This window comes from Equus przewalskii, chromosome 2 (assembly GCF_037783145.1).
Source record: "Equus przewalskii isolate Varuska chromosome 2, EquPr2, whole genome shotgun sequence".
In the NCBI taxonomy this organism is placed as follows: Eukaryota; Metazoa; Chordata; class Mammalia; order Perissodactyla; family Equidae; genus Equus; species Equus przewalskii.
Genome location: NC_091832.1, coordinates 66486579 through 66510300, shown reverse-complemented (window position 1 = coordinate 66510300; position 23722 = coordinate 66486579). Strand labels below are relative to the sequence as shown.

General features: G+C 38.5%; 2 protein-coding genes across 27 annotated transcripts in view; one reads left to right on the top strand and one right to left on the bottom strand.

The window, feature by feature from the left end:
• Positions 1–12988, top strand: part of PALLD (palladin, cytoskeletal associated protein) — a 382662-nt gene extending 369674 nt beyond the window's left edge. For 11 of the 15 annotated variants that reach the window (XM_070611497.1, XM_070611496.1, XM_070611501.1 and 8 more), the window contains 6 exons: positions 172–266; positions 2215–2347; positions 5444–5651; positions 8773–8938; positions 9464–9597; positions 10782–12988. In XM_070611497.1, the coding sequence (XP_070467598.1) occupies positions 172–266; positions 2215–2347; positions 5444–5651; positions 8773–8938; positions 9464–9597; positions 10782–10954 (909 nt within the window). In that variant the 3' untranslated portion in view covers positions 10955–12988. Of the gene's footprint in view, positions 1–171; positions 267–2214; positions 2348–5443; positions 5652–8772; positions 8939–9463; positions 9598–9757; positions 9804–10781 lie in introns of all 15 variants that reach the window. The other 4 variants (XM_070611499.1, XM_070611498.1, XM_070611511.1 and 1 more) reach the window with 1 other exon arrangement.
• Positions 1–23722, bottom strand: part of CBR4 (carbonyl reductase 4) — a 105818-nt gene that overhangs the window by 48285 nt on the left and 33811 nt on the right. The window contains exon 5 of one of the 12 annotated variants that reach the window (XM_070611521.1): positions 6151–7529. The exons of the other annotated variants lie outside the window; for them this stretch is intronic. Coding sequence (XP_070467622.1) covers positions 7471–7529 — 59 coding nt within the window. The 3' untranslated portion in view covers positions 6151–7470. Of the gene's footprint in view, positions 1–6150; positions 7530–23722 lie in introns of those variants that run through there. 12 annotated transcript variants of the gene reach the window in all.

The window sequence follows — 23722 nt, the reverse complement described above, 5'->3', positions numbered from 1 at the left end:
GAGTTAACTCAGGGAAAGTACATTTCTGAAAGGGTTGGCATCAATACTAATATGGCACACTGATTTGTTAAGAAATAATGTCTTATAGGGAATAGGACAATAGACGTGATAGTGCTTAATGGTTAGTTGTTTAACATAGCAAATAATTTCTTTTCCTGATGTCTCTGACAGGGCCGCATCAGTTGTACTGGACGGCTAATGGTACAGGCTGTCAACCAAAGAGGTCGCAGTCCCCGCTCTCCCTCAGGCCATCCTCATGTCAGAAGGTATTTCAGATACTCCTTCCCATAGGTGTTACTATTACTTTATTTATTACTATGAATTCAACACTCTTAGAATCATAGCATAGTTGGAAGACAGAATGTGAATATAGTCTTAAAGTCTGTACAGTGTATGGCTCCTTGATTGTTATGCTCCTCTGCAACTCAGAAAGGGGAAGGGAACAGACATTTGCTAACGTGTATAAGCCTGTTCAGACATACCATCACTAGCTGTTAACTAAGGGCCCAATTTATATATGAGGAAATCAAGACTCAGCACCTTTAAAAGGTAGGCACATTAACATGGAAATACTAGTAAATGGTACACAAGTAAATGTTCAAAACCCAACTGCTCTAATCAACAGCTGTGGGATTGACCATTATAAGCTACTGCCACTAGACTTCTTAAAATCAGCTAGTTTGCTAATGTTTATTTTTCAGTCACTTAGTTCAAAAGTTTATTTTAGACCATAATCTCGTAGGTAAGATTTGTCATACTTTAAATGTTCAACAAATAGCTGCTAAATAGAGTGTGCTTTCCGTTCCTAGTAGCCCCGAGTTTATGCAAGGATGCTGACACAATAACGGAAGGCAGGGACAGGGAGAGCATATTACTTCTTAGTAACATGTCTGCACTTAAAAAGGAAAATGCGAAGTCACCCAGCCTGTCATCTTGGGCTCCTATTTAGACGTTTTAGAGACAGAGCATGCTCAAATAGTCCTGACTATAAACTACAGGCCACAGGTGCAAACACCTTTGGTGGAGAGAATGCATGCTAACATAGGCTCATGCAAGGTAAGCAGGAAAAACTGAGAAGCAGCAAACCAATGGTGTGTGTACACCTCCTGACATTATTGGATCCACATAGCCCTTGTTCAACATTCGGAAGACAGTTCTGGCACCCAAGCAGCTGCAGATTTAATTCTAACTGATTTGTGGCACTATCTGTTCACAGGATCCTAGGCCTGTATCTATGGCTGCTAACATATTTAATGGCATATCCATTCTCCTACATTATTTTCTTCTGCTTTTCTTGAGGTCTTAATACATTTAAGCTTTCCCATGTGTCAGTGTCTCCTGGAAAAGCATTCTGCTCATAAATTAGATCTGTACTTGGAGAAGAGTAAACCATAACAAAAAGCTGATAATTATTAGCCTATTATACTAATCTTTCATTTGTTCCACCCTTACTTTTCCTAGTTAAATGTTTTTAAACTTACCTTCTAGTGATTACTAACAGATTTTGTGTTCAACATCTTGTTCTTTTCTTAAGTCTTCCTTGCAATTACTTTAAATTGTATTGCCCTTGCAGGTACCTCTGGCAACATATTTAAAAGCAAGAGAAATGCACAAAATGTTGGAGATTTGAACCATTTTATTTTAAAGCAAAAAAAATATTGTCTTTAGGCACATGGATAACTGATGCAAAAGAAAACCTACCTAAACATTCGTTTTCCTGGTTAATATGAAGAGGAATTTTGATTTGAAAGATCTTAAATTTTCACAAAATAATAAGAACTTTTAATTTCCCATATATTTAAAATCACAGTGAAAGTTATAGTAATTTCTGTTGAAAAAGATTTGGAAATAAATGAGAAGTGAGCAACAGCTGCTGCTGTTTCTCATAAGCTTTAAAAATATTTATTTAGGAAAAAGTAGGTTAATGTAGAATACCCCATTTTTTCCTTTTACACCTTTAATGATTTATACTAGCTTTAAGGAATAGGACAGCAGAATTGTTTAAGATCTGCAATTAGCAGACTGTAAAATTTATAATAAACTTTGAAATGAAACAAGATTTTGCTTTTCTGACTTTGTCATGTGTAAATCTTGAAGGTAGGAAGCAGGTAAGGGAATTCTATTATTACCCCATGTATTATTAAAAAACAGATGACTAAGATCCTGGAAATAACTACTATCTTTCTTTCTATCTATTATCTATCTTGTTCTAAGGCCTCGTTCTAGATCAAGGGACAGTGGAGATGAAAATGAACCAATTCAGGAGCGCTTCTTCAGACCTCACTTCTTGCAGGCTCCTGGCGATCTGACTGTTCAAGAAGGAAAACTCTGCAGGATGGATTGCAAAGTAAGAGTTTCTTATTGCCTGCAAATCTGTTGGCTCCCTTTTCTCCTCACTGCCATTTCTCTTTAGTTCCTTTTGGGGAAATTATGTAAAGTATACATCTTTAAAATGTTTTCCAGCTTAAGAGAAAAAAAGGTAAAATATACTGGGTGTTTATATACTGTTTTAAATCATTCTTTTCCTTTACTTAAAAATTTTATTAAATATGTTCTTTATTTAGAACTCTAGATACTGTAGTCTAGAAGTCACTGGGCAGTTTTATCCCTTTAAGTTTTCCATTGTGTTGAAGTAATAATGTACTGAATCTGTCATATGTCCTAATCATTAATTAGTTGATCTTCATTCTTGATTCATTCAGATTTTGTATCCATATATCTACTTTGATTTTTATTCCTCCTATTTTCTCTTTCTCAGAGAAGTTAGGGTGGCATCCTTCTTTCATGCATTTTACAGCAGGGTTTCTTATCCAGGGTCCGTGCATAAGCCAGTTTTATTAGGTGATGAACTGAAATTGCACATGAAATTGTGTGTGTGATACAGCTTTCATCAATTTCTCAAAGGAGCTCAAGGCCAAAAATTTTTAAGAACCACTGTTCTGAAATTTTTTGGATAGTTTTGGGGGTTTTTGCCCCATTATTTATTGATCTTAAATTTAAAATTTAGCTCTTAAATATGGATAAGGTTTTTAAGAATTATTTGGGCTCCCTCTGCTGGTTCTCTCTGGGCTTGCAGAACACAAATAATAAGGTGCTTAGAGGATTTGGGCTTTATTTTTTCAAAAAGGAAATCTAGGCTTGTAGAAATGTATAAAAACAAATGTATTCTTAACAAAAGTATTTTATTTTCCTGCATAATTCTTTTTACAGTATGAACACACAAACTGAGTTTCAGTGTGTGTATATTTATATTATGTGTGTTTATTTTTGGTCTATAACTAACAATTCATACAGACCACCTGCAAAATGAGATTTGAGTTAACGGGAAATTTTATTTTAGACAGATTATTAGATGATACTAAGGGATTATTATTAATTTATGTGTAAAAAGAATGTTCTATTTGTAAGAAAAACCTATATTTTTTAGCATGATATGAGCTACAGAGCAGTAGAATTACATAAGTCTGGGATCTGCCTTAAAGTATGTTATAGAAGAGAGTGAATCTAGATGATAGATACATAGAAATTCACCATACTATTAGCTTTACTTTTAGTCATATTTAAGAAAGAAATCATGGTATTTTATTTCAGTGCACAATGACATAACTGTCCTTGAAATGCCTGTCTTTAAAAAAGAATATTGGAAACAAAATGTTATCTCTGCTTCTTGATTTCATTATTATGATCTGACCTGGATAAATAAAATGCTGTGGAAAATCTTGTCATCTGTTCACAGATGGAGTGTGACCCAATTCAGGGGAAAAAAATTATTAGTGTATTTAAGCTTTAAGAGGGAAAAGAATCATGAAAATAAGCCAATCACTAAAGCAACAGCTAGGTTTTTCCCCAGAAAGCACTCCCGTTTTTAACCCTTTAGGTACATTCCTAGACACTGACTACCCTTGACTTGGTACTGAGTCATAAGGGAAAATAAGTAATCCCACTCCTCTAGTAACAAGTATGCTCCTCTCCCGCCTCCCTTTTCCATGTCAACCAAAAGCATGGATCAGTTCAAATTAAGACCTGCTTACAATGACCTTAAATTCCTGAGATCAGGCTTTCTTTACTTACACAACAGGGAGGGCTGGGGTTAGAAGAGGGGTAGAAGAACCGGGCGTTTTCCCTGTGCCTTAATGTGAATAACTCTGTCCATTGGCTAGGTACACGGTGAATCAGGTGGGGCGAGAGAGCACAGTGCTTTGGGCATCTCCCTACTCAACGTACCATGGCCTCAGTCAGTACATGGCTCTGCTCGTCTAGGGTCTAAGCTAGTAAAGTGGGAACAAGCAGTGCCACTTCATTTCTCAACTTGGGAAGGCCTGGGGCCTGATCACAAGTGTCTGCTCTTCCTCCCGCCCACCTCTGCTGACCTCCAGACAGGTAAAGCAGGAAAGCTGGGGGACAGCCCGTTGACAGATAGGAGAACAGAGAGCCTGACCCTCGGAGAAGCCAAGCTGCCTAACTACTGCGGTTTCTAAAATCTCTTCATCCTTCTAACTAGTAACTTGAATTTACTGTATTTCCTTTTTTTAAATTCCCTAGACTGACTTTGCTACATGTGTGAGGGGAGGCATCTTGTAGGCAGTGTAAATGAAAATCACGCAGCAGGAATGGAATTTGTGAGTTCTCTTAGCTGATTTTGGCAGAGCTGGTTCTTCAAAAGAATTGTTTTACAAGCTGAATGACATCTTTTTATATGTAATTTCCCACTGGTAAATTTGGGGTGGGGGTAAAAAGACCTTCCTTAATGGTGCTTTTCTCCCCATTCAAAATCAAAGGCAAAACTGTAAAGAGCTGACAGATGGCAGCCATCCCTACCCTTCACAGCACAATGTGTTATTAGCAATTAAATGCACTTTTATCTGATCTCTGGTCAACACAACTGTCATGGTCTCAAGATTTTATGATGCTTCCATTGTGATGCTAATTTGTTGAGACCGCTTTCTGGGTAATTTTATGTTGCTTTTGTTACTTAGTTTCAAGGATTATAAAATAATAATAGCCCTATGTGCTGATGGGTGCATTAACTAATGTCTCCGTAGCTATGGCAGCTCCTCAGTGGGACGCTTTATAGTGTACAAATGCCAGCTGAGTATTTGTCATTGTTATTACGGTTGGATGTCTTTTTTCCAGAGAGCTCAGAGCCCTGTGCTGACATCATCATAGTAATCTTAATAACCTTGGGTGAAGTAAAACAAGGACAGAAATTTTTTAATCCTCATTTCACTTTTCTCTATGTTGCTCTATAAGAAATGTTTAGAAGTGACCTGTGAGTGCTTAGGAAGCCATTGAAAGGTTTTAAGGAGGAGAAGTAACATGAGTTGATACTAAAACCCATCTCTTGTACTCTCAAAGGAGGACTTTACGCTGGTTTGTTAGCTATTAGTGATTTCATTCTGTTTTAATATTAGAGAAATTTATATGAATTTCCTTTCTGGTGTAGGTCAGTGGGTTACCAACCCCAGATCTCAGCTGGCAGCTAGATGGGAAGCCAATCCGCCCAGACAGTGCTCACAAGATGCTCGTGCGTGAGAATGGGGTGCATTCTCTCATCATAGAGCCAGTCACATCACGAGATGCCGGCATCTACACGTGTATAGCCACCAATCGAGCAGGACAGAACTCATTCAGCCTGGAGCTTGTGGTTGCTGGTAGGCTGGCTTGTCTCTGAATCCTTTCTCTCTCCCAGAATGCTCATCAGATTCAGAAATGTAAACTAATCCTGCATTATTAACCAATTTGGAAAATAAATCCAGCTGTTGAAAAAATAGATTGTATCATGAAAATAGCCAAATAGCACATGTTATAAGGCTTAGCAAATGAGAAGCATTGACTTTTCTTCAGTGTAGCCATTCTTATTTATTCTTCCTTTCTCCCAGTAGCCTGGCCAAGAAAGAAATGGAGTTTTAGCAGCTTTTTGGGTCATTCTGCATCTCGTGTCTGTGGGCCCCCAGTGTCACTAGGCAAAGAACAACAGCAACATGGGCTCCAAGAACCAAACTTGGTGTCTAAGCATATTTTTATGCATAGAGTTCCACATATATACCTAGTTTTTAAAGTAAGATAATGTGCATTGATTTCAGAGTTCAAAAATGTAAACAACATTCTCATCTACCTCCAGTGTCACAGTCCAATTAAATTCAGATTTGCTTTTTTTTTTTTTTTTTTAAGATTTTATTTTTTTCCTTTTTCTCCCCAAAGCCCCCTGGTACATAGTTGTATTTTCTTCGTTGTGGGTCCTTCTAGTTGTGGCATGTGGGACGCTGCCTCAGCATGGTTTGATGAGCAGTGCCATGTCCGCGCCCAGGATTCGAACCAACGAAACACTGGGCCGCCTGCAGCGGAGCGCGCGAACTTAACTACTCGGCCACGGGGCCGGCCCCGTCAGATTTGCTTTTTTTTTTTTAATAAAGATTGGCACCTGAGCTAACAACTCTTGCCAATCTTTTTTTTTTTTCCCTGCTTTTTCTCCCCAAATCCCCCCAGTACATAGTTGTACATTTTAGTTGTGGGTCGTTCTAGTTGTGGCGTATAGGACGCTGCCTTAGCGTGGCCTGACCAGCAGTGCCATGTCCGCACCCAGGATCCGAACCAGAGAAACCCTGGGCCGCCAAAGCGCAGCGCGCGAACTTAACCACTTGGCCACAGGGCCGGCCCCAGATTTGCTTTTTAACCGATTATACTGTAAAAGTATTGTTATATGAAGTCTTACCCTTAGATAAGGAGAATATATTTATGGAAAGGTTTATACCATCCTTAGGAGTTGAGCGTAAGTAAAGATTCTATCTTCTTTTTAAAAAAAAAATAACAAAACATAATGTTTGTTTACTTCTCAGCCCTCTATTTGCAAAGTGCTTCATATACATTATCCCAGTTGGTCCTCACAACAGCCCTGTGAGGGAATCCGAGGAAATTTTCCTCCTCATTTCATAGATGTGGAAATTAGACTTAGAGAGATCAAGTTACCCTCCTAGGGTCCCATTTACTAAGCTGAATGCCTGACTCAGATGGTCTGTCGACTCCTAGTGCTCTCCCAAACACGGTGAGCCTCTGAGCTCTGTCAAGAAATAGAGGAGCAATGACAATAAAGCCCAGGAGGTCCTGGCTAAAATCCTGGCTAACCATTCTAATGATAGTACCAAGACGTTTTCACACAAAAACATGGTCAGTATATGGATTTTGGTGCTATGTCTTAGCCATGCTTTTAAATTTTGTGTAAGCTATTCAGTATTACTACATACTAGGGTCAATTTCATTCATTCCTCTGACTAGCCTCTCTTTAGACTAAAACTGTTCAGTTTTCTCCTGTTAAGTGTGTCTTTTGATCAGACCTGTCCTTCAGGCCTGAGCCTTGAGGGTCTAAGAGACGTAGACATCTTGGTATGCCTCAGCACTTCCATGAGAAGATGGCAGTGCACAGTAATTGGAAGCAAAGTCTTCGGCATCAGATCTCAGTTCCAATCCCAGCTCTCATTTACCGCCTGCGTCCTCTGGCAAATATAGAACACTCCGCAACTCAATTTCCCCATCTGTAAAGTGGAGACCATAATGCCTCATGGTTTTTACAAGGATTAAATCGTGTGAAGCTCTGTATCACCAGTATCCTGTATAGCAATGCTCCAAAATGGTAGATGTTATTCTTACTGGCAAGTGGTTATGACATTAAGGCTCGTTTTATACATTTTATGCTCTTTTCAAAACTGGGACCAAGAAAGAATACTAAGTGAAGTCTGTTCCCACTTGCCCCAAAATAGACTAGGTCAGGTAAGGTAACTATGTAAAGATCAATAAAAATACAACCCTCTACATAATCCAAGGTCTTAGAGAGTCTTAAAGTATTTGAACATTTCAGGTAGAATTTTTATCCCCTTCACTCGGCTCTCCCCTGGCTTCTTTGCTTTGATATATTTGTCACTAAGATGAGGGGGTGGTGGAGAAGGATCACGTTGGTAGCTCAGAAGAAAATAACTAAACCTTATTCTTTCTCTGAAATTGTTGCCACCACACACCCAAGAAAACAGTTCCCACTGGATGGTAACATTTAGAGTATTATTAACAGTCAGTTCTGATTTTTTCAGACTATGTAAATACAGTTCTTTTTTTATGGCTTCCTTCCTTCAAGGTGATAATAAAGTTGTCTTTTTTATAACTTCCTTCAAAGAATACAAATTAAAATTTATAATTTATAGGATATACATTCCTAGTTTATAGGTAACTATTTAAGCCTGCCAAATTTAGGTAAAGATGCCACCCCCCCCCCCCCATAAGTCTTATGGTATGTCTCACTTAAGCCAGGGCTTGCAAATCTTCAGAATCTCCCTAGCAAACATTTCAGATACCAGGGAGGGAATCTAAGTGGATCAGACTCCTAGAAATGCTTGTCTGTCTCAGCGGCACTAGGTGGCAGTGGTTGGTAAAGGCTGTGAGTTCACGGTAACATAATTAGTACTGAAGCCATCCCAGATGCTAGCAATGACTTAGGAGTCTCATGCAGCCTGTCAGACAGGCATTGTGTGGGGCAGATGGCCAGTGGACTGTGTGGGCCTGTCAGACTTGAATTAATGGAGGAAATAAATGAGTGGAATGAAGCATAGGAACCCTTCTTGGTAAAAGAATAATTTGGAGAGAGGACTTAGCATCTTACCACCTGAAGTGAAAAATGGTATCATAAAATAAAAGGTCTATTTACACAATATTGCTAAAAGCTTCTGAATTCTTTGTAGTCCTCCTTTTTTATATCGCTGATAGATAATTCATCTCATGTTTTCTTAGCTAAAGAAGCACACAAACCCCCCGTGTTTATCGAGAAGCTGCAAAACACAGGAGTTGCTGATGGGTACCCAGTGCGCCTGGAATGCCGTGTTTCAGGAGTGCCACCGCCTCAGATATTTTGGAAGAAAGAAAATGAATCACTCACTCACAGCACTGACCGAGTGAGGTGAGAATACCCAATGACTTAACCTAATCCACGACTGCTCAGTCCTAATGATACATAAAAAGATACACTTTATATAGTGTGTAAATCTGTGTAAGGGTCATGCTATTGATGATATCAAAGACAAAAATCACTCTTTACCATAATGTATGATTAAGCTTTTAGAGAGAAGCTATAATAGTATGTGATGAAACACATTCTAACTTAATCTAATGGTGATGTTTGTTTAAGTGTTTATATCTAAAAGATGAATTCATTTGCTTCGATGGTGATAGAGAAACTTCAGTGGTTTTTGTAAAGGCAGATCTTCAACTAGAAATTAAGTGCACAGATTTATTCGACCTCTTGACGTCTCTTCTTCTCTCCCATTAACTTTAATGGGGCTAGCAGCCTCTCCAGAATAAGTATGACCCTATTATCCGCCACTTGCCCAATTCCGTTTCTATTGATCTAATTAAAAATGATGCTTCGTGTCCAAAGCCACTTTTTAAAAATTTAGAACCCTAATGACTTTATCCTTTCCTCCAGCATGCACCAGGATAATTACGGCTACATCTGCCTGCTCATTCAGGGAGCCACAAAAGAAGACGCTGGGTGGTACACGGTGTCAGCCAAGAATGAAGCGGGGATTGTGTCCTGTACTGCCAGGCTCGACGTTTACAGTGAGTGCCACTTCATCTCATCTTGTTGCATTTATTCATTAAATTGTGAAAAAGTAGACATTTGGACTGCAAGTCATGTTACTTTTATATAATCTTATAAACAACCATAGTGTTTTATTTGCCAAAAACTTCATATTGCTCTTTCTCTTTCTATTTATAGTTTCTCAACATTAATAGTGATCTACACCAGGAGAACAAATACCCAAGTATCATTCAGGAACTTTGCATTATTAGAAAAACATGCATGTTGATTTCTCTGACGTTGGCTAGTCAGCTGTGGTTTACTTACTGAAGCATCCTTAGGAGTTAACAGTAGGCAAAGGCATAACCACATGTTTTTTTCACATTTTCCGTTACTGTGTTCTGCAAATGACTGCCTTTTAACATCTCTTCCTATGTTATAATCCCATCACAGTGTCTTAATGCACTCTGAATGTGTGTATCATTGATCCGGGAATGCATACTTTTGTGGCTTAGTGCTTTTCTCATTAATATATTTTAAGCAGCTCAGCACTAGGTTTGTGAGTGTTTGTGTATGTATATTTGTATACCTGAATTCTAAATTTAAAGAAAATCATTTGTACTGAATTGAAAAACTAGTACAATAGTATTATGTCATCTACTGACATAAAGAAAACCACCAGAAAAAATTAAGAACAGACTTCAAATTTTACCTCTTCTTGAATAAGAAATAACTTTGTGGGGTTCTTCAGGGAATGAGTGACCTCAGCCTTCCCTAGTGCCCAGTTCCTTTCAATCGATTAGTGTGAAAACATCCATCCAGAATACCTAACTACTATAATTACTGTGACATTTATACATTTTGAGCTTTGAAGATTTTTTTTTTAAAAGAGGGGGGAGGTGCAAATTAGGGGAGGTGACTATTTCAGAGGATTCCCTGTGCTGCAGTAAGTATTTACTTTAAAATAGAGATCAACTACACTTGATCTTTATCATCTAGCTATGGTAGTCCTACTACCCTGTATAGACACTAAATCTGCAACATATGAGTGAAATACAAAACTACCCTTAAATTTTAGAATTTCTACCATGGATGTGTTCAGAAGGAACATGTACCTGGTATAGATCAAAAGACATTCTGTATTTATTTGAAACATCTAAGAGCTTTCCACTTATATCTTGGTTTAAAAAAAAAAATCTTAATTTTTTTTTTTTCCTTGTAGCCCAGTGGCATCAGCAGCCACAGAGCACCAAGCCAAAAAAAGTACGGCCCTCAGCCAGTCGCTATGCAGCACTTTCGGACCAGGGACTAGACATCAAGGCAGCGTTCCAACCTGAAGCCAGTCCATCTCACCTAACACTGAATACCGGCCTGGTAGAAAGTGAGGACCTGTAAGCCAACATTCTTGTCAAAGCTGAAACACTGAAACAGCCATTGCCTTGACCAACATATTCCTTTGTCACATTATGTAAAAGGCAAAAAACATACCTTCTATTTCTATAAGAAATAAAAAGACACCAAAATAATATTTTTCTTACTTGATATACCAAACTTAACTTAGAGTTTAAGTAGGCGATGCTAATAGAAATGTACACATTGCACAGAAAATTCACGTTCATCATCCAATTTAAAACTTTTGGAATTGCTGTGATTAAAGTGGTCTGAAATGCCAAAATGCTAAAGGAAATCAGTTGTTCAAAGGTAACCACAATTTGTACTATCCCTAGTGCCTTTAAACACTAGCTATAGGTGCTACATAGCATGACCGTGTGGGGTGCTGAACAAGATGCAATTGTACCACAAATAATTCTAAAATGATCCTCAAGTGGCAGTGTCTTCAGACAGCTACAGTGAACCAAGTGCAATATGTGAGGATGAAAAAGGAAGAGGAAATGACAAAGAAATCCAAGTAAATGCCTTGTCTTTGCAAGTTGTTTTACATTAAATCATAAGGAAGGAATTACTTGACTTAAATTTTATTAGTATCAAGAGTTTTCTAACAAGGTTAATACCTTAGTTCTTAACCTTTTTTTCTTTATGTGTAGTATTTTCTTTTCATGCTACCTTGGTAGGAAACTTACAAACCATGTTAAAAGGCTAATTTAAATATAAGTAATATAAAGTATTCTGAATAACGCAGAACTATATTAACAAACAAACAGTCCATTCCACAGAAGGCATCCAGACCACCCACATGACCAAGGCATAGTATTTGGAGGAAACGGGTTTGGAAGCAGGGAGGAGAATGAAGGAAAATGCTGCCAGCGCACTCAGTGAATTCACTTAGAGAAAAGCAGAAGGGGCAGGAGACATGGTAAAGGCCAGGCTTTTCTTTGGTTTTCTTCAAAATTAGTCTAAAATGTGGGTGAAAAAAACACTGCCATTCACAAGTTAGGGAATCTAGGGTCGGCTGGAAGTTTGCTATGGAAATTTCAGTGTGTCGAAGTTTGTGTGGTAGCTGAAGAGTTTAGATGTGTCGAGTAAGTTGAAAATGGACTGAGACTGCAAGACTGGCATAAGCGAGAAACTGCCTGTAGGATCTAGTGTGCTTGAGGGAAATGGAGACTTAGGGGAGACGAAAACAGGTTTGTGCCAAAATGTATTTATTTCAATGGCACCGAGCTACGGTGAATGGAAAATATTCATTCACTTCCCTGCTGCCACGACACCTGGCCTTCAGAAGGTGCTGGGTTCCGAGTGTTTGTAAAGGCATCTCAGCAAGGACTGAGCTGTGAAGGCCTATGATTCCACATCAGCTAGATTGAGTTGATTCTGACCAGACTTGATGGTTTTAAGTCGGAACCAATAAACTTTAAAAAGGAGAAAAAACAATTTGGCCTAATATTATAAAACATGAGGCTTTAATGGTACTTTGCTATGAAAAGAAAACACTGTATTCCTTATGCAAAACACATATATCTTTCATTATTTATAATAAAAATGTTGAACTCTCTTAGCTCAGTTACTCAATTCAATATGTAGTATTTTTAAAAATAATTTTATATCTGTGTACCACCCCATATATTTCATATTACTGCTTCACATGTCCAGCTTTCTATTCTTTTTAAGAACACCAACCAACCAAGTTTTAAATGATTAATAGAATTGAGCACTGGGTGGCAGATGTTCTATGCAGAGTGGTACAGTTTTCTTTGACCACACTTATACGCATTGCTAATACAGAATTTAAGATACCATAAAAGTCTCTCTTGGGCCTATCTATATTGTAGAAGTATGACTTATGTCATATCTTACTTGCCAAATTTTTCTGAATGTGACTTTTTGCTAATTTGCTGGGTTTGGGATTAAGTAGCATTATTTTGCCACCTTTTATGTTGTATTTATAAAAAGACAAAGTGCTATCATACTACTTTGGATTGTTGTGCTGGTGTAATGTGGATTTAACATCAATAAATATTTAACAAATAACAGTTGCAATTTTGTGAAGCAAAAATTCAGTTTTAGTTTTCTATTGCTACTGGAATAATAAATTAGTACAAACTTAGAGGCTTAAAACAACTCTCATTTATTAGCTCACAGTTCTGTAGGTCAGAAGTTCAGACACGATATGGCTGGGTTCTCTGCTCAGTCTTACAAGGCTCAAATGACTGTGTCCACTGGACCACATTCTCATTTGGAGCTTGAGAGCCAGGAGCCACTCTCAACTCCTGCAGGCCACCTGCGTTCTTATCACGTGGTCCCCTCCATCTTCAAAACTAGCAGTGAGAATCTCCCTCACGACAAATCCCCCTCATAGATTGACTCTCTTGTTAAAGAAGGGCCCAGCCCCCTTCAAGAGATCACCTGTTTAAGCCAGGCTCTTAAAATCACCTGATTTGAGAACTAATTACAACTGCAGAATCCCTTCAAAGCAGTACCTAGATTTGTATTTGATTGGATAACTGAGAGAAGGTGTGTGTACACCAGAAGATGGGGCTATTAGGAGCCATCTTAAAATTTTGCCTGCCATATCAGTTTATTGTATATATGTATGTAAATAATACTAGTTCTTGTGATGCCCCATGGGAAAAGTATTCTGTGACCACATACCATAGCCCTTCTCTTAGAAATTAAATTTACAAGGTTCTGGGTCAAGATGGCGACACAGGAGGATCCTGAACACATCTCCTCCCCACAGACACACCAAATCTCGAATTACATACACAACAATTCCCTCTGAATGAAAAAAACCCAAAAACTCCTATGCATCGGGCAAATGAGAAAAAACCCACATCAAAGCGGATAGGAGAGGCTGAGACACAATCTTGCCAAAAACCCACCCCCAGCATGGTGACCCACAATCGGGAAGGAACTCAACAACCATGAGCTTCTCTAAAGAGGAAAGGATTTGAACCCCACATCAGGCACCCCAACATTTAAGACTTGCATCTAAGAGATGAGCCCCCAAAACATCTAGCTTTGAAGCCAATGAGGCTTGCATGCACAAGACCCACAAGGCGATAGCAACCTGAGAGACAGTTCTTAAAAAAGCTCTCACGGCCTCCCCGACCGCAGGGCCCAGCACAGAAGCAGCCAACTGAAAAGGGCCGGTCTTTCTGTGAAAGAGGCCTATTGGCCTACCTTAAAGCTTCAGCCTGAGGGCTAGGCACCTAATTTAACCCACATCTAGGGACCTACTGAAATACTCTCCAAAGATAGGAGCCGGCAGGCACCATCTTTGTGCTCTCCCTCTGCGTCACTCCAGGTCACAGGTATCTCCCAGAAAGAAGCTTGTGCACATGTCTGGCACCGTGGTTTTTGTAGCTGCCATACAGCAGACACCCTTTGATCTCCTGGCTCTGGTGGGCAGTGGGACTTACACTAGCAGGGCCCATAGGACTGTGAGGGACAGTTCTTAACTCGCTACAGCCCCAGGGCACAACAGAGAGGCAGCAGACTGACACACAGTCCTTTTGTAAAAGAGAACAATTAGCTTGTCTTCATAGCTGCCACCTGCGGCGCAGGCTTCTGATTAAACACACATCCAGGGGCCCACTGAAATCCTCTCCAGAGACCTCGGAGGGTGGACACTGTCTTCACACTCTCCCTCTGCCTCGCTCCAGGTTGCCAGAATCCCCCAAAAAGGAGCTTGTGCACACATCTAATGCCCGGTTTTATCAGCTGTCTGCCAGGGGACGCCTTTGATAGCCTGGCTCTGGCAGTTAGGGGGGCTTACATTTGCAGGTCCCATAGGACTGTAGTGGAGAGACAGTTCTTAACCAGCTATGCTCCCAGGCACAGCATAGATAGTAGACTGAAACGTACCCCCAGTCTTTCTGTGAAAAAGGGCAATTAGCTTGTCTTCATGGTTGTGGCCTAGGAGGCAAGCTTCTAATTAAACACACATCAAGGGGCCAACTACAATCCTCTCCAGAGGCAGAGGAGGCCAAAAGGCACCATCTTCACATTCTAAATTTGCCCTGCCCCAGGTCACATGTGTCTCCAGGAAAGAAGCTTGTGTACAAATCTGGCATCCCAGCTCTTGTGGCTGCCACCCAGAAGGCACATCCCTTGACAGTTTGGCCCTGGTGGCCAGCAGGGCTTGTGTTCACACATTCAACGAATGGTAGCAAAAACTCTCAACTGACTGTAAACCCAGGGCTCAGTGCAGAGGCAGCAGACATAAGCCCCCTTCTCCAAGTCTTCCCCTGAAAGAGGTATATTTGAATACTTTAAAAGCTGCTGTATGAGAGTCTGGCTTCCAATCAGCCTGAATCTAGGAGCTGACTAAGGTCCTCCCCTTTGGGACACTGACAGGTCTTGGTACACCCTCATCTACTGTAAACCACTAAGAATAAGGTAGGCTGCTTGGAGAATCACAAAGATTTGAGAGACAACCAAGAGCTAGGGCAGATTAGTAACAAGAAAACATATGAAAAGATAAATCTCACCAGTAAAGGTAAATATACAGTAAAGGTGGTAGACTAATCACTTATAAAGCTAGAATGAAGGTTAAAATGCAAAAGGAGTAAAAATTATAAGTACTAGGTCTGGCCTGGTGGTGTAGTGGTTAAGTTTACGTGCTCTGCTTCAGCAGCCTGGGGTTTGCAGGTTCAGATCCCAGGCACAGACATAGCACCACTTGTCAAGCCATGCTGTGGTGGCATCCCACATAAAGTAGAGGAGGACTGGCACAGATGTTAGCTCAGCAGCAATCTTCCTCAAGCAAAAAGAGGAAGATTGACAAAAGATATTAGCTCAGGGCCAGTCTTCCTCTCACACACACACATACACACACACACACACACACACACAAAACAATGTATAACTACAATAATTATTTAAAGGGATACACAAGATAAAAAGACAAATTGTGACATCAAAAATATAAAAGGGATGGGGGAGAGTAAAAATGTAGAGCTTTGATGCATTCAAACTTAAGCTGTTATCAACTTAAAATAGACTTATAAACACAAGTTGTTTTATGTAAGCCTCATAGTAACCACAAAGCAGAAACCTACAGGAGATACACAAAATAATTTTTTTTAAAAAAGGAATATAAGCATACTACTAGAGAAAATCACCAAACCACAAAGGAAGAGAGCAAGAAAAGAAGCAACAGAAATTTACAAAACAGCCAAAACAATTAACAAAATGACAATAAGTACCTACCTATCAACAATTACTTTAAAGGTAAGTGGACTAAATTCTCCTATCAAAAGACATAGAGTACCTTAATGGATAAAAAACCAAGACCATCTATATGCTGCCTACAAGAGACTTACCTCAGATTAGGACACACACAGACTGAAAGAGAAGGGATGTAAAAAGATATTCCATGCAAATGGAAACCAAAAGAAAGCTGGAGTAGCTATATTTGTATCAAACAAAATAGACTTTAAGACAAAGACTATAAAAGACAAAAAAGGTTATTATATAATGATAAAGGAGTATACCCAACAGGAGGATATAACATTTGTAAATATCTATGCCCCCAACACAGGAGCACCTAAATATATAAAACAAATATTAACAGACCTAAAGGGACAAGTACACAGCAATACAATAATAGTAGAGGACATTAATACCACACTTTCATCAATGGATATCATCCCAACAGAATATCAGTAAGATCAACAAGGAAACAATGGCTTTAAATGACACATTAGACCAGATGGCCCTGACTTTCCATCCAAAAGGAACAGAATACCCATTTTTCTCAAGCACACACAGAACAGTCTCCAGGATAGATCATGTGTTAGGCTACAAAACAAGTTTTAATAAATTTAAAAAGACTGAAAACAGATCAAGAACCTTTTCCAACCATGATGGTATAAAACTAGAAATCAATTACAAGAAGAAAACGAAAATTCACAAATATGTGGAGATTAAACATAATGCTACTGAACAATCAACGGATCAAAGAAGAAATCAATATCTTCCAATGAATGAAATGTGAAGACAACATATCAAAACTTACAGCATGCAGAAAAAGCAGTTCTAAGAGGGAGGTTCATAGCAATAAATGACTACCTCAAGAAACAAGAAAAATCTCAAATAAAGAACCTAACTTTCCACCTCAAGGAACTGGAAAAGAACACACATAGCCCAAAGTTAGTAGAAGTAAGGAAATAACAAAGATCAGAGTAGGAATAAATAAAATAGAGACTAAAGAGACAACAGAAAAGATCAATGAAACTAAGAGCTGCTTTTCTTAAAAGATAAACAAAATAGGGGCCGGCCCGGTGGTGCAGCGGTTAAGTTCGCACATTCTGCTTCTCAGCGGCCCAGGGTTCGCCAGTTCGGATCCTGGGTGCGGACATGGCACTGCTTGGCATGCCATGCTGTGGTAGGCATCCCACATATAAAGTAGAGGAAGATGGGCACGATGTTAGCTCAGGGCCAGGCTTCCTCAGCAAAAAGAGGAGGATTTGCAGTAGTTAGCTGAGGGCTAATCTTCCTCAAAAAAAAAAAAAAGATAAACAAAATAGACAAACCTTTAGCTAGACTTACCAAGAAAAAAAGAGGAGGACTGAAATAACTAAAATCAGAAATGAAAGATGAGACAATAGAACATGATACCACAGAAATACAAAGGATCATAAGAAACTATCATGAGCAATTATATGCCAACAAATTAGACAATCTATAAGAAATAGATAAATTCCTAGAAACATACAATCTACCAAGACTGAAGAATGAAAAAATAGAAAATCTGAACAGACCGATTACTAGTAAGGAGATTGAACCAGTAATCAATCTCCCAATAAACAAAATTCCAGGACCAGATGGCTTCGCTAGTGAATTCTACCAAACATTTAAAGAAGAATTAACACCAATCCTTCTCAAATTCTTCCAAAAAAAGAGAAGAGGAGCAAATACTTCCAAACTCATTTTTTCAAGGCCAGCATTACCCTGATATGAAAATCAGACAAGGACACCACAAGAAAAGAAAATTATAGGCCAATATCCTTGATAAACATAGATGCAAAAATCCTCAACAAAATATCAGCGAACTGAATTCAACAATACACTAAAAGGATCATACACCATGATCAAGTGGGATTTACCCCAGGATACAAGGATGGTTCAACATCTGCAAATCAATGTGATACACCACATTAACGAAATGAAGGGAAAAAATCATATGATCATCTCAACAGAAGCAGAAAAAGCATTTGACAACATTCAACATCCATGATAAAAAAAAAAGAAACCTCTCTACAAAGTGGGTTAGAGGGAATGAAACCTCTCTACAAAGTGGGTTAGAGGGAATGGACCTTAGCAAAATAAAGCCCACAGCTAACAGGATACTCAACAGAGGAAAGCTGAACGCTTTTCCTCTAAGATCAGGAACAAAGCAAGGATGCCCACTCTCACCACTTTTCACAGCATAGTACTGGAAGTCCTACACAGAGCAATTAGGCAAGAAAAAGAAAGAAATAGCATCCAAGTCAGAAAGGAAGAAGTAAAACTGTCACTATTTGCAGACGACATGATATTATACAGACAGCCTTCGACTTACAACGGTTTGACAATTTTTCAACTTTATGATGATGCAAATGTGATACACATTCAGTAGAAATTGTACTTCAAATTTTGAATTTTGATCTTTTCTTGGGCCAGCAATATGTTGTATGATACTCTCTTATGATGCTGGGCAGTAGCAGTAAGCTCAGCTCCCAGCCAGCCACGCGATCATGAGAGTAAACAACTGATACACTTATAACCGTTCAGTATACAAACAACCGTTTTTCAGTTTCAGTACATTATTCAACAAATTACATGACATATTCAACACTTTATTAGAAAATAGGCTTTGTGTTAGATCATTTTGCCCAACTGTAAGCTAATATAAGTGTTCTGAACATGTTTAAGGTAGGCTAGGCTAAGCTATGATGTTCAGTAGGCTAGGTGTACTAAATACATTTTTGACTTACAATGGGTTTATCGGGACATAATCCCATCATAAGTTGAGGAAGAGCTGTATATACTCCACCACAAAACTGAAAACTCTACCACAAAACGACTAGAATAAAGTCAGTAAAGTGTCAAGTATAAAATCAACATAGAAAATTTTCGCATTTCTATACACTACTAACAAACTATCAGAAGAAAAATTAAGAAAACAATCTCATTTACAATTGGATCAAAAAGAATAAAATACCTAGGAATAAATTTAACCAAGGTGGAAAAGAGCATACACTGAAATCTATAAGACAATGGTAAAAGAAATTGAAGAAGACAAACACATGGAAAGATATTTCATGCTCATGGATTGGAAGAATATTCTTAAAATGTCCATAGTACCCAAAGCAATCTACAGATTCAATGCAATCCCTATCAGAATTCCAATGGCATTTTTCACAGAAAAAGAACAATCAATCCTAAAATTTGTATGGAATCACAAAAGACTCTGAGTAGCCAAAGCAATCTTGAGAAAGAAGAACACAGCAGGAAGCACTACACTCCCTGCTTTCAAACTACTTTACAAAGCTATAGTAATCAAAACAGTATGGTATTAGCATAAAAACAGATACATAAATCAATGGAACAGAATAGAGAGCCCAGACAGAAACTCACACATTTATGGTCAATTAATTTATAACAAAGAAACCAAGAAAATACAATAGGGAAAGAACAGTCTCTTCAATAAATAGTGTTGGAAAAACTGGACAGCCACACACGGAAGAATGAAAGTAGACCATTATCTTACACCATACACAAAAATTAACTCAAAATGGATCAAAGACCTGAACAAAAAATCTGAAACCATAAAACTCCTATAGGAAAATATAGGCAGTACACTCCTTGACACTGGTCTTAGCAGCACCTTTTTGAATACCACGTCTACTCGGGCAAGGGAAACAAAAGAAAAAATAAACAAATGAGACTACATCAGACTAAAAAGCTTCTGCAAGGCAAAAAAAAGCATGAACAAAATGAACAGACAACCCACCAACTAGGAGAAAATATTTGCAAATCATATATCTGACAAAGGGGTTAATTTCCAAAATATATAAAGAACTCATACAACTTAACAACAACAAAAAGAAAATCAAAAATGGGCAGAGTATATGAACAGACATTTTTCCAAAGAAGATATACAGATGGCCAACAGGCACACGAAAAGATGTTCAACATCACTAATTATTGGGGAAATGTAATCAAAACTACAATGAGATATCACCTTACACTGGTCAGAATGGCTATAATTACCAAGACAAAAAACAACAAATGTTGGAGATGATGTGGAGAAAAGGGAACCCTCATACACTGCTGGTGGGAAGGCAAACTATTTGCAGCCATTATGGAAAACAGTATGAAGATTTCTCAAAAAATTAAAAGTAGAAATACTGTATGATCCTGCTATCCTACTACTGGGTATTTATCCAAAGAACATGAAATCAACAATTCAAAGAGATTTACACACCCCTATGTTCATTGTAGCATTATTCACAATAGCCACGACGTGGAAGCAACCCAGGTGTCCTTCTACAGATGAATGGATAATGAAGATATGGTATATATATAGAATGGAATACCACTCACCATAAAAAAGACAAAATCATCCCATTTTCAACAACATGGATGGACCTTGAGGGTATGATGTTAAGTGAAATAAGTCAGACAGAGAAAGACAAATACCATATGATTTCACTCATATGTGGAAGATAAACAAACACATGAGAACAGATTAGTGGTTACCAGAGGGGAAGGAAGTGGGCAGTGGGGGTGAAAGGGGTAAGAGGGCACATATGTATGGTGATGGATAAAAACTAGACTATTCATGGTGAGCACAATGTAGTCTATACAGAAAATGATATATAATAATGTACACCTGAAATTACACAATGTTATAAACCATTATGACCTCAATAATTTTTAAAAAATAAATAAAAGGTCATCATAATCTTTTTATCATAAATATTAGAGTATGCTTGCAGTCAAGAACTTCAAGTCATAATATCAGAGTGAAGCTGAACACGCAATTGAGGGACTAAACACCCACAAAAAGCCTCTGAGAATGCAACACTATACAATTTTGATATTCCCTTTTGAAAAACATTAATTTTTTAGTAAATATAAAAATATTTATAGGACTTTCATAGGTTCACTCTCAATCTTAGACTCTCGACCTTATTTTTCCCATTAAGATCTTAAGTTCCGCAACCCTAAGAGATAGTTTAATTATGAACTTAGACTATATATATGCTTTCACAAATTGTAATTATTCAAAAGAAAAAGGACACTGAAGAATTTAATAGAAAAAAAGGGTTAGGTAGAGATAATTCTTTTGGTGTTCAGAAAATAAAGAACTGGACAAGATGATGTTTAATGCCACTAGAGTACAATGGAATTTATGTGTATTCATTTATATTCCTATGTGGTCTAGCTCTCAATTGTTTGCGTACTGACTCTCATAAATAGAGCCTGTCAAGCATACAAAGCCAGAAAAATCCATTATAAACCTGTGCCGTTCAGAGCGTGTGACACTTCAGATTTTACCTATAGCATGTGATGTTTTCTTTTATTCATACTCACTCATCTGTTCTCTATGTTAAAATTGTATCTAATTAAAGAGTTTACCTACTTCATTAGGAATAACTCAATGTTAAATACTAACCACACTTTCACTACCTTCCTTCTCTTGGGAAGTTTCAAGCACCTGGTTAGCTCTTAGAGCAGTAGTTCTCCAAGCGTGATCCGCAGACCATCAGAATCTTACTACAAATACAAACTCTTTAACCCCACACCAGACCTACTGAGTCAGACTCTGAGGGTGGGGTCCAGCAATCTGAGATTTAACAAGCCCTCCAGATGACTCCGACACACTAAAGCTTAAGAATAACTGTCTTAGGAGGATTGCACTCCTAATCCCCCCCTACTCAGTTGATTCTAAGAGCTATATATGTATCTGTTGTGTTCTCAAAGAATCTCTGTAAAGTAAGTAAATAATCTTCCTTCAGAAGAGGCAGTGGTATTTGCACACGGTTCTTTATAGTACCTGATGAGCATAACAGACTGATATGATAGTTTGTTCTCTGCCAATGAGACGATCTTCAAGAGGGCTCAGAAACTTTGTCTTAATTTGCTGAGTTAGTGGTTAACTGCTTCAGTAGAGGCAGCCTCATATGATCTGTTCAGGCTCTCCAGGATGCTGGATAATATCACTAGGATCCTTCCCAATTTGAGAAAGAGGATTATCTGATCAGAGAGAGAAACCTCCTCTAAGAATGTGCATTCACTCCATGAAAATAATGTACCATCACAAAATATAAACAAGTGATAGAGAAACATCCATTTAGATGGCACTGCTGGAATACAGCAGTTAAATTAAAGGGTACCTTGAACACACATTTTCAGCTCCACTGTGTCTCCAAACACCAAAAAAAAAAAAAACACTCCAAGGTCTTCTGGTTTTTGTTTGCTTGCTTGTTTCTGGTTTTTTTAGGCATAAATTCGAAGGGACAAAGAGAAAGGAAAGGAGACAAATGAAAGAACACTTTGATAACTAGAAAGCAGACAGAAGTTGGGCACTAACTTATAGCACACCCAAAAAAGCTGAATTTTAGCCAGAATGGGGAAAACTGGAAAATAACTCAATTTCCATTACTGACCCTCTAAAATCCTCTAGAATTAGGAGTATTTGGTACTTTTGGAAGTCAAGGTGACGGCAGAGCTTAAAACAGCAGGACTGGTGGAAAAAATAGGTTTTAGAAGCAACTGGACTCTCTGATCCTCTCCTACCCTTTGCACAGGAGACTGGATGGTAAAATACAAAGTCCCTGGACTGGTCTGAGAGATATCAGGCACAGGTGACGAGAGAATACCATCCTAACAACTGAGGAACCAAGTGAGTGTTTACAGCTTTCTTCCTCACTTCGGGTTCCAGAATGCTGACAGCCAGCTTTCCAGGCAGGAGGTTCTTCTCTGGAGAACCTGACCAGCTCAAGAGAAAACCAGCTCAAACACTGGTTCTCAAAGTTTGGTCCAGGAAGCCCTGAGATTCCCTAGGCCCTCTCAGAGGGTGAGCAAAGTCTAACCTATTTTCAAAATAACACTACAATGTTTTTTGCTTTTTCACTCTCATTCTCCCAGAAGCGTATGGTGAAGTTTTCAAAGACTACACCATGTGTGATATTGCAAGATACTGAAAGCAGAAACAAATGTAGGGCCAGCTGTCTTCTATTAAGCTGGATATTAAAAAGAGTCACAAAAATGTAAAATAATGTCACTTTTCCAATTTTTTGTTTTTAAAAATAACATCATTTTTCATAAAAACATATTTATATTAACATGTAATGTATTTACTTTTGTTTTTAATAAATTAAGAAAGATTTATAAAATTCAGTTTTAATTTCTATCATGGTAAATAATGAAAGATGTGACCCACATAAACAAAAGTTCTTTGGGGTCCTTAATCACGTTTTAGCATACAAAGTGGTCCTCAGCCCAAAACATTTGAGAACCAGTGAGCTAAAAAAACTGACACTGGTGGTTCTGTCAGTGAAAGCATCTGTCCATAGCATCCCATAGTGAAGACCACAGCCAACAATCTCCTTCTATGAACACAGAGCTTCCAATTTGCTTTAAAAACAAAAACAACTGTACAGGGGCCAGCCCAGTAGTCTAGTGGTTAGGTTCGTACACTCTGCTTTGGCAGCCCAGGGTTCGCGGGTTTGGGTCCTGGGCGTGGACGTACACACCACTCATCAAGCC